Source organism: Papilio polytes, unplaced genomic scaffold (genome assembly GCF_000836215.1).
Source record: "Papilio polytes unplaced genomic scaffold, Ppol_1.0 DF820678.1, whole genome shotgun sequence".
NCBI lineage: Eukaryota > Metazoa > Arthropoda > Insecta > Lepidoptera > Papilionidae > Papilio > Papilio polytes.
In genome coordinates, this window is record NW_013528526.1 from 245,272 (window position 1) to 257,428 (window position 12,157).

The window sequence follows — 12,157 nt, forward strand, 5'->3', positions numbered from 1 at the left end:
CAATACCACGCGGCTGTTTTACGGTTCAGATAATAAGAATATAAAAGTTAATTAGGCTACGTTCGCGTTTATACTGACATTTTAACATAAACCCTATTGTAACGTCTTTAAGTTCATTTCTCTATCCATGGTATAGTGGTAACAATTGTTTTATTCGCATTTATATAGAAGTTTATGGCAATTAAAGATAAACATTATGTTGTGGAAAGAATGCTGGAATTCTCACGATTACATATCATACCAACTTTCATTTGTTTTTAAACTTATGTTTTTTTTTTTCTCCCAACACAGAAAATTCAAAACCCTGTTCAATCATGAAAAGAAGATGAGTTGTTCAACATTGATGAGTTGCTAAAATCATCGTAGTTATTTTCGCATTTCTTTATTTCATAAATATACTGAGATATTAAATATATTTAGACCGCTTTTTCAATATCAACTATACATCTGACAGACGACGTATAGAGGTAATTTTGTAAAGATCATAATTTGTAAACAATATCAAAACAAAAGCATACTTATCCAATAGAGGTGGCGTCTACGTAGTACTGGCGCCCCCCTCGCATCCGTATCACTTGTTGTGCAAACACATTAATTCTGTGAGCCGATGCTCAATAAGCTCGCAAATAGTCCCCGGGGAGCCGGCTCAGACGCCACTCAACTTTGACTAACACATCATTGCTAACGGAATACTAAATAATTGATAACTGTTTTAGTCTAATCACTCTTTCATATCAATAACTAACAGTCCCCGTGCGGCTTCATCCGCATACAGTTATGAAAATTGAATTTATTGTTTACATTTGTCAAATTATCAATAGCAAATGTCAAAATGACATGACATGACAAACCTTGACAGTCTTGCTTCCTTGACGTTGGCAGCAACTTATGGTCTCTTTCCCACATTAGTGTTTTTATCTAAAATATTTACCCTCTCAGTTTAGTGGCGTAAAATATGTAATATAATCAAGTTTTGTTCAAGCAAAATATGACTGAAAAGTTAATGTGCATGTAACTAAAACAAAAATTGCCGATTATAATTTTTTGAGTCGATATTTATGATATATCTATGTTTTGTTGAAGTATGGATGGATTGTGTGAAAGAGGATATGCTTAGAAAGGAGTGGATTCAGATATGACGGCTGATAGTTATGTAGGGAAGAGAAGCACATACTGTGCCGACCCTCCGTAAGGGATAAGGGCAAGTTGATGATGATGATTTATCTCTATGTTTTAAAAACTAAAAACGGTTTTTCATGTACTAATGTATTTGTAAAAATTGTTATTTATTTATTCATTTGTAAATAAACACATGACAGAAAAAAAACACAATTTTGCTCAGTTGACAAATTGTATTTCTAATATAACAACTTATACTGTATATGTGCGTGTTATCGTTTTGTTTTCCCTATAGAATGTGCCAATATGCCATATATTGAGTCCCCCTAGATGACATCCCGCTGTTACCCGACTGTGAAAAAGACAACATTTTTCCTCAGATCACGTATTGAGACGGAAAATAATCAAATTAATGCTACATCTCTCAGAAATCCTGACTATGGTGTACTCTAATTACAAATAAAAACTAAAGGTCAATAAAATCCACTAATGTATAAGTCATTAGGTAATACATGCGATAGTTAGCGCTAAAAACAGAATTTCAAGTTATTAGTCGTGTTGGAAACAGTTTCAAAACAAAGTCATCTATAATATCTAAGTCAATAGGGATTATTACTAATAACTAGTGCATATCATTTTTAATGTTACCAATATTACAAATGCGAAAGTTTAGATGGATGGAGGGATGTTTGTTAGAGTTTGTAGCCTAAACGACTGATCGGATCTCGATGAAATTAGGTATAGACGTAGTCTGGAAGTTCTTCCAAAATCAAATCAAAATCGAGTAGCCAGTGTGAACACATAGGCTACTCGATTTTGTTATTTTTTAATCCTAAGCGAAAGGAGTCGGGCGAAAGCTACATTACAGCTAGTTTACAATAACTTTATTGAAAATTTAACAAAAATTGTTTTAGACGCGCCTCTAATTTAGCACGTCAATACCGTCATCCATCAGAGCGGGCGTGGCTCCGAGCTCACGTTTCAATCACTCGCACACAGTTTTTGTTTCACGTGATAACGCACTACACCTATCAATCACGCCTAGTTACTTACAAAGGCGTACTATTCTGTATTTTTTTTTGTTTTCTGTCCATTCAGATATTTCTAATCGAAAAACCGTTTAACGGAAGTCATTATATACATGTTTTAAATATAATTACATTTCTTCTATATGCAAAAAAACTGTTTATGATATTTCAAGTCCAGGTTTGTTTTCTGATGTGGTTGCTTTTTTATTTTAGAATTCATAATTGTTAAATCAAAATTTTAACAGCAAGTACAGTTGGGGTTAATAATGTAATCAATGAACACGTTATTCACATCGTCAAGTTCGGATTAAAAAATGTAAATGTTATTTGAATTGTAATTAACGTTGAAAAAAAATCGCATCAGATTCCTATTAAGATACTGTCGCCGGGGGAAACGAAAAATGAAATATGTTGATGTCAACGCGCTCTCGTTTCCTTACCCTTTTTCAACCTACCCCCCACCCTTCAACCCCAACCACTTCCGGCTTGTTAACGCAATTAGTTTGATAGCGAATGTTTTTCTCTTCCGCCTCCCTGAGTTTTCCGATCAAAGATTTATGTGTACGGGAAAAATTCGTTCAAATAAATATAGGAAAGAGTCAATTACGACTGAATTTTTGTCTTCAAGTAAATTAATAAGTCCTTTTTTTAAGATACACAAGAATATATGACCGTTACTTTCGATATGATTTAATATTTTGTTTTTATTTCCTAATTTTCCATCATTTTATTATCTCCAATACTCTAGGTAATTACCAAATTGTCACGCTGTCAAAATTATTATGGACAAAACGAGTTTTGGAACCACCATAATCACCAGAAATCATTATAATGCATGGGAATACAGATAGAGATGTGTGTCGAAGCGTTATGAATACAGTGGTATCAAAACTTAATATACCGTTGTGCCGAAATAAGGCCATTTGTGTGTCTGTTTGTGTTCAGAGCACAAAGCGTTTGAAGCATCGTCTTTGTGCTTGTATCCGTTAGTGGCAACTCACGGAGAGCAGTGCGCACTATTGGATTATTTCTGTTTGAATGAATCACTCCGCCCACAATGTTGCCAGCTTTTGAATGCATCTAATCCGCTTCCATCAAAGCGCAGTCCACGGAAGCGTTATCTTCATATCATGTGTGGATTATTATTATTTCTTTTTACATTTAATAATTACGTCACAGTTCAGATTAGATCTCAATTCAAGTACCTAGGAGATGGGATTTTTATGTCAAATAAATATGTCAACATTTACTAAAAAAGTCGCTCTCTTCATGTTTTTTTTTATTAGAGAAGAAGAGGTGGATTTCAAATATTTGTACATTAAAGGCCTTATATGTGTCTAAACAATTTTGTTTAGCAGTAAATATGAATTAGTTTAAATAACATTTGCACGACCGTTGTACGTCAGCTTGGCTTAATCCAAGTAAAATATTGTTATTGTCGAGGTGAATTAGTTTTAGCTCGCGTTATCTCTCAGTAATGGAGCGTGTACTGAAGCTGCGTTAACTTTAACTGTTACGTAAACACGCCGGTAACGCTTGTATGATGTAAGCCGAATAATAATGATTGTACTAAAGCTTAACCCCTTGACACACTTTAACTTAAGTGTATTAAGATAAAGATAATTTGCTTTTCATGTATCCATAGTAATACGTCTTTGCCCGAGCTAAGCATTTTCGTAGTTTTCAGTTTTCTTTCGCAATGACTCCTCATTATTTCTCATTTTAAGCTATTTATAAAAGCAATTTATGAATTATCTAAATTTAAATAAAGTCTTCTAAATAATTACTAATTTATTTTGTAAATTATTTTAAACACTTAAGCTGTGTGCCGTCTTACCTCGAATGCAGATTAGTGGTACGTTGACGGGTGTCTCAGAGGGCAGCTTACGTCGGTTCAACCAAACGAAGTAGTTCAATGAGCCAGATTATCGCCCATTAACTCACCCTTAGTAATTATTACGCTTTAATAAATCATTAATCGAAGAAATAGTACAATAGTTAAAATCGGGATCGATTTGTCTTATATTGTAAAGAGAAATTGGTTATTGCATCATGATAATATTACAGTAATATTAAAAATTTGTAAGTGTGAAGTGTCCAGTCTCGTAAGATCTGTGTTAAAAAATATTGCCATACACCTTGTTCGCTTTAAAAGTAATAGACGTAATGTTGTCCATGTAACATTGACCTATAATGAAATTACAGAACAGAGCATAAATAATTAAAAAAGAAAAGAAATCGCAAAAAAAAGCAGAACAAAAACTAAAGTAGTAATCTTAATATTTTAACATTAATGAACATACTTATTTTAACTCGATAATGATTCCTGTTTATGTCAAGTTTCGTCACTACCTACATTTGCTGAATATTTTGTCTTCAATTCGCAACGCTTGCAAAAATATCATGTAAATGTTATATTTAGCATTAGTTAATTTAAGTAAATGAATTGTTTATTTTTATTAGCTAAAAAAAAAGAGATTGTAGCCATAACATTATTAACATTTTCTTTCTTTTTGTCCACAGTGAGAGAACATCCGTCGCATCACGTGACCAGATTACGTCACTCGAGGCACCTCGATGGGTACCTGCCAATACACACGTCAGCCGTAAGTTTTGTGACGTCAACAAACGCATCCACAACGAAATATCTCATCGTAATTCGTAACATTACATTTCTCCCCTCAAAGCTTCCCCATAGATTGTTTTTTATTATTTTCTTGCTTATTCTTAAAGAATAGATGTGGTTTGCATGAAAATAAAGTAATTTAAAATGTTCTATTGCATTCTAAGATATTATTAAAGCTTTCGAGGATTAATGTAAGTTAATATAAGTTCAACGTGTTATTTATATTAATAGTTTTTAATCATTTCCAATCGCATACAGGGATTTCGAAAGGTACATAGTACAGACGTAAGATTTATGTAAATAATTTTATTACTATTAAAATAAAAGTACATGCATGATGTTTATTACATAGTCTTGAATGTGGTGAATATCTTAGTTTAAAATTTAGATAAATTGTCACAAAAATGTTTCATAACCTCAAAGTTAGAAATGAAACTACATGAAAAGTTCGAGAGATAGGTTATGTACAGATTTTTTGCTGATAATTTTTCTTTGGACGTATAATACAATTGATTTAGTTTTTTTTAATATGTGATACAAAAATAGGTTGTGTCTAAAATAGGTTACTTATGTCCTAATGCTTTTGTATGATTTACGCTTTTTTTATTTAATAAATGAATGTCAAATCTATTTAAAATTTTATCTGTAGTATTGTAAGTTTCATTTATAACTGCTGTTTTAACTGGAATCGTTTAAATTTATGTTGGCACAAGCGTTCTGCATGTGTTTTTTCAGCAGCTATCAAAAACATTGGACAAAGGTAATTTAATTGCTATTGGCCTATTACTGATTACTATTGAAATTACTGTTTTTACTATAACAAATATAAGTAGGTTTGAATTAAAAAAAAATAGTCTCAGATGGTAAAACAAATTCAAACGTCACGGTAATTAAATAGTTTAAATTAAAAACAAAGACATGCATCGTTTATCAGTATTAGGCCAATATATAATTTGAAATACCCTCACTAACAATGCAGGGGCGCGCCCTTACGCGATTTCAGTTCGTCCCCGGCACGTCACCGAAGCTGGCAGTCAAAGACAACCACAAGCCGCTGTTCACCGAATGTTTGAACTACAAACCTACGGTGAAGGAGGAACAACCTGTTGGCACCTATGTTTTCACGGTAAGTAAAGTTACGATGGACTTACACACCTGACACACTTGTATAAAACTTATTATCTTAGTTTACTTGTGTTACTGCTGTGGAAATTTACTGGTTCATGACACGTTTTAGGAAATACATTTCACTATTTAATAACCAACGTCATAACTATAACAAAAGTAAAGGTGTTTTTATGTTATGTATTTAGAACAGATGATATTGACATCCAAATTTACTGTCTGAATACTAAACATAAGTGTACGTACGTACATATTTACCTTTTATAAATATTTATCATCATTGGTCAAGTGTAAGCAGGAAATTACGAGTGAGCGATTCCTTGAAACTTATCAGACATATCCGATTCAATGGACGACTCACTTACCCGTGAGGCTTCACGATCCAAATATTCTGGAATATATTAACTGCCCGTCGAATGTAATATCAATATTCAAATAAAAACAAACCTTACTACTCATATTTAAACGAAAAAATAAAGTATATTGAAAATTATGTCTTTTGAAAATGGAATGTTTAAATCGTTTAAAAATTGCAGGTGCACGCAGAAGATAGGGATCCACCCGATATGGGTGGTAAAGTCACATACAAATTCGTCTCCACTCCTGGTGAGAAAGAACGGTTTCACGTAGACCCTGAAACGGGAGAAATTACAACAGCCGATGTAAGTTATACATTTGTCCTAATTATATTGTTAACTATCCTCTTATATTTTTATGATTATGAATACGTTACGGAACAAACATCATTACCTTTTAGTTTCTTGTAAAATATATCTATGACTTATCACTTTGCTAAAAGCTTTCATGGAATAAAGGTATGTTATCTATAAATTAAATTTAACAAATAATTAACGATGAGAGATGTAACTACAGGTTTTCGACCACGACGAGCCGTCGCGCGAAAAGGAAGCATACATAACAGTACGAGCAAGTGACAACGGGCAACCCCAGTTAGACGACGCCTGCACCATCAAGATCCTTATCGAAGACATCAATGACAACCAGCCAGTCTTCGATAAAGTTGTGAGTATAACCCTAAAGCCAAACACATTAGAGCTAGATTTAGCAAACGCTCTATCCTGTATTAGGTATAAAATTCATTCTTATGGTTACTGAGTCCATAAGAATTTCCATAAACAAGAATTACTTTCATAAACCTGAATTACAATTTTATTTATTCTTTAAAATGTAGGAGGATGTAAAATGACGGCATATTTAATATCTTTTTGAACTTTTAGGTCTCACATTGGAATGGAATGTGTATTGTTTAATCAGTATTTATCTATTTAATTGTCCTTATAATTAATTGTTTGTGATTAACTGAGTATTCGTCCACTAGCCTCAAACCGTGGCGCAGACTTTATTAACTCTTGCCTGTTTTTCGAAGGTCTTCCGTGGAGACGTTTGGAAGGTTTGTCTAAAAGAGCAGAGAATTTCACAAAGAGAGAGAGAGCGTTTCGCACAAAAATGTTTAAATTGACACTGTTGATAACTAACATTCGATTGTTACCATTGCTATTGTTTTTTTAATCTGTAGATTTTATTGTATTTGAAGTTGACGAAGCCCTGGTAACAATCGATACTTGAGAACAATTTGAATAGCATTCTATTTCTATTGCATGTTGCTGCATGATTTAGGATCGTAAGCCGCTCAAGGCGTTATCGGTAAAGATTTCTTCATTCTGTGTTTGTATTCACTTATTTTGCACATTTGTAGTCGATGTGTTTTTTTAGCTAGGCTGCTCTTTCCCCTTAGGTGCATTTTATCACTTAGCACGATTATTATTATTTCAAATAAGAAACTTTCTCTAAGCTTTGGGCATGCTTCGCGTAGAACATGTCGAAGTGAAACATCATAATAACATAGAAGCTAATGTGTGTATCTCCTTTAAAAATTAAACGTCATTAAAAAATTGGTCAAAAAATCTATCAAGTTTTTAACGTAACTTTTTGATGATATTTTTGAATTTCCACCACTTACTAAATCATTTTAAATAATTTCGAAATCAAGTTATTTAATATTTAACCTTCTGTCCAGTCGTATTCGGAGTCTGTGCCTCAAGATTTGCCGAGCGGACGTGAAGTGATGAGGATATCAGCTACTGACATCGACGATGGTAATAACTCCATTGTCCACTACAGCCTCGACTCCAACTCTCCGGACCAAGCTTACTTCTACATAGATCCAGACAACGGAGTTATCTTTTTAAATAAAACTATTGATGTAAGTATCTATTGTATAATCAACATTTATATTATAAAATATTCATTCCTGTTTTGCCGTACAGCCTAATTATACAAACATGTTACTAACTGTATTGTTCTCAAATTAATTTGAGAATTTTTAATTGCTGTTATATGTTAAATCAAACACTGTGTCGCGTAAATAATAAATTTAATATTATTAAATGCTTCGTGATGTTCATTTTTATGGATCAGCAAAGGATCCTCTGGTTTGGCGGGATTCCAAATATAAAATATTTTAGGTTCCCTTTAATATCGCTCTACGATCTCTGCGGCATCGTAAACGGGAAAATATCGTTACAATAATTGTGATTTTGATGTTTCCCGCAGAAAGTTCCTGGGTACAAATTTAAGTTGAGTGCCATAGTGAAAGATATGGGTGATCCGCCTCAGCAAAGTTCGATTACTTTAGACATTCAAGTCATAGAGTCTAACAAGAAAAGCCCGTCTTTCATAGAAGTTCCCGATGAACCGATAAGATTAAAAGAAAATTATGCTGACTTTAACACACCTATAGCTACAGTCCGAGCTGTGTAAGTATTCTACTTTTACGATCAATATCTTATTAGTAAATGTATATTTTCTAATGAGGACTTTATTTTACAGATCAAATATACCTGAAGAGAAGAAACTGCAGTTCGAATTAGTCATGGGTCAAACAGAACAAACGAATAAATGGCACACATTTGTATTAGAACCCGAAGCTGATTCCGCCTACATAAAGCTCGGTAATCATTTAGATTACGAAAAAATCACTGATTACACATTAACTGTTAGAATACAGGTAAGAATTTGGCTAGATCACATAAGATAATAGTAATTTTTGTTTATTACTTCTCCTTCTAATTGGAAATTGTTTTCAGAATAATTACAAACTAGCTGCAGAAACTATTATACAAATAGAAGTTGAAGATGTTAACGATAATATTCCAATATTCAGCGAAATCAGATCGGGCAGTGTCCTAGAAAACGAACCGCCTGGCACTCCCGTTATGCAAGTTCGAGCATTTGACGCTGACGGTACTTCAGCGAACAATCAAGTGACTTATGAGCTCGGAGACCCGTCCGATCCTTTCGCTATCGACAGCATTACTGGCAACATAACAACACTAAAGATGTTCGATAGAGAAGAAAGGAGTTTCTATAACATTAAAATTATTGCAACCGATAATTCCGAATCGGCACTCATACCCGGAAAACATAACGCCGGCCAACAAGTGTTCCTTATCGAAATTGCCGATAAAAACGACAATAGACCACATTTTACACAAGAAACTTATGTCGCTGAATCAATTGCGGAAAATGCAAACATAAATGAACTGGTCACGCAAGTCACAGCTGTAGATATTGATACAGGTAAACACTTATCAATTAATTTAATACAAAACGCAAATTACAAGCTTAGCAATATTGTTAAACCAATTCTTATCGTACAGCTAACTGGTTGTACATTTTTCTATAAATATCAGTATGTTCCGATATCGTAAAATTTAATTATGAACTTTCTATAATTAAAAAGCAAATATTCAAGCTTATTACAGTCTGTTTTAAAGTCATAGTTGTTAATTTATATTAACAAGAAACTTAAAGTTAGATTCGGCCCACGCTTAACAAAACGTTCAGTTTTCCATCGCGTTTCATTGTGGGCGTAGCGACCCTGACATTTGCGATCTCCGTACAAACTGAACATATTCGTTTCGTAAAGGAATTCAAGACACTTAGTTTGTAGCACCGAGCTCTAGATATACCCTGGACTAGATAAACACATCCAGAATTGTTTTAGATTATTAAACGTAGATTTCACTATGCTAGGAATCTTATAAATTATTTGACATACCATATTTCAAATTAATAGACCTATACTGATTTCAAAGGACGTCTCATCGTATAGGTTTACAAATACCCTAGGCTTAAGTTAGTCTTAAGGAATAAATGTGCCAAAAAGAGTGTGTTTAAAACTTTTGTTTCTGTATTAGCGTCCGTGGTAACGTACAGTATCGTAGCTGGCAACACTTACGATGCTTTCGTTATTCGTAACTTCACCGGCGAGATTCGAGTCAACAATGAACTGGATTACGAGAACATAACCAGCTACAGTCTCGACGTGAAAGCTTTTGACGGACTATTTGAGGACTATGCTAAAGTCATCATCAACATTGAGAATCTTAACGACAACCCGCCTGTCTTCTTGGCAAATTACACGAAAACTATTGAAGAAGAGAAATTATACGAAGGATGTATCGTTAAGGTAACTTCCAGTAGTATTTTTAAATATTTCTTATTGTAACTAATTATTAAACAGCCAGCACTCACGTCTATTTTTCCGGTGGGGACACCAACTAGTTTTTTTTTATTATAATTTCACTCCTATTTCCCTGTGACAGTATTGATACCCTCACCTATTATTTTCAAAGGACGCTTATCTTCTCTTGTATTGTGGGTTACATTATTTATTTAATATATTTTACACGTATCAAAAGTGTGTTTGCAAGTTGTAACCTGCAATTTCTCCCCAGGTGGAAGCGTACGATCCCGATATCAAAGACCGAAACGCGCCGCAGAACATAGTCTACTCTCTCGTCAAGCACGAACAGAAAGAGTTCTTGCAAATAGACAATGACGGATGTCTTCGTCTCACCAAGCCTCTGGACAGGGACCAACCTTCAGGGTTCACGAGGTGGCAGATACTCATCATGGCGGCTGACCAGGGCGGCAGGCTGGGTTCTGATAGCCTGCGGTCAACCACTGAAGTTATATTGGAGCTGACGGATATCAACGACAATGCCCCATTCCTTACCAATGTAAGTTATAATTTTGAAGTACCACCGCTTTACTAGTTCGTTTGGAATCTAGGTTTAAATTAACCATGGTAGTAACCCTTAAAGTTCGTAAGCGACAAATTATGAAAAATATTAAGCACTTGCTGTTTCCCGCTACTTTGTCCGAGTGATATTAGAAAAATATTAAAAAATATGGCCTATATTACTCAATGACTACATATTTTGTTAATGGTGCAAGAATTTTTGAAATTGGCCCAGTAGTTTTTTTAGTTGTTTCAATACATACAAAAGTCCAAAAATACAAATCTTTCCTCTTTACACTATTAGTATATTGTAGATAAAGATTGAATTTTGTACTAGCTATAAATATTTGAGTATTTTAACTCTACCCGAGTTAAAATTTACTTCAATTTGCTTTTAATTTCTTAATTATGGTCCCTTTAATGGGTATATGTACAACTTAATTTCCAAGTTGTTCGCAGCGCTACTAATTACATATTTTTTGTTTGCGATAAAATGCACGCAATTTCGCCTTGTCGGTTACAGTCCCCCTGTTCTTTATAGTTTGTTTTAAAAGAATTGCCACGGGCGTAAATTAATAGCCAACTCTTGTATAGTTCGCTGTCAAGAACAATCCATAGACAGCCTTTTTTGCATCAAATAATCTATACTTGTTAATATTATAATGAGGGAATTTGTAATTTTATAAGTATTCAAATAAATCAAAAACTATTGTTCCGATTTCAAATTCTTTCACCATTAAAAAGCTACATTATCAGTGAGTAACATGGCTATATATTTTTTTTTATTATTTTTAATTTCACGCGGGTAAAGACGCGAGCAAGAGCTAGTATTTAATTAGTACAGTATTGGTATTGGTATAGCCTTACTTCCCAAGCTGTTAAAACCATTTATGTACCGATTTTGCGCAATTTTGTTGAATATTGATCCATGTTTTCGTGGTATTTCTGTTTGATACGTTCCCTTGCTAAGTTATTAAAGGAAAATGCCGTTTGTGATGTATCAGAGTTTCCAGTTTCTGAGAATGTAACGTTACATGTTATACCTTTCTCATATTAATATGGTTAAGTAAACTTCAGTTCTAGTTTACTGAAACAGTAAAATATGGGCAAAGCTAGCAGCATAAACCAATAAGGTGGACCTCGCCTTTTGCCTTTTTTTCGACTTGGTAAAGTCAAAAGCATCTGTGCCTTTTAAACTTTGGCTACAAGGAA

General features: G+C 33.7%; 1 protein-coding gene across 2 annotated transcripts in view; it reads left to right on the forward strand.

The window, feature by feature from the left end:
• The window catches only part of LOC106110336 (DE-cadherin), a 187,373-nt gene that overhangs the window by 147,981 nt on the left and 27,235 nt on the right, over nucleotides 1-12,157 (forward strand). Inside the window, exons 2-11 of one of the 2 annotated variants that reach the window (XM_013292119.1) lie at nucleotides 4,671-4,753; nucleotides 5,777-5,899; nucleotides 6,435-6,560; nucleotides 6,772-6,921; nucleotides 7,937-8,122; nucleotides 8,473-8,675; nucleotides 8,749-8,926; nucleotides 9,006-9,498; nucleotides 10,119-10,390; nucleotides 10,659-10,943. In XM_013292119.1, coding sequence (XP_013147573.1) covers nucleotides 4,671-4,753; nucleotides 5,777-5,899; nucleotides 6,435-6,560; nucleotides 6,772-6,921; nucleotides 7,937-8,122; nucleotides 8,473-8,675; nucleotides 8,749-8,926; nucleotides 9,006-9,498; nucleotides 10,119-10,390; nucleotides 10,659-10,943 — 2,099 coding nt within the window. The remainder of the gene's footprint in view (nucleotides 1-4,670; nucleotides 4,754-5,776; nucleotides 5,900-6,434; nucleotides 6,561-6,771; nucleotides 6,922-7,936; nucleotides 8,123-8,472; nucleotides 8,676-8,748; nucleotides 8,927-9,005; nucleotides 9,499-10,118; nucleotides 10,391-10,658; nucleotides 10,944-12,157) is intronic. The other variant, XM_013292120.1, reaches the window with a different exon arrangement.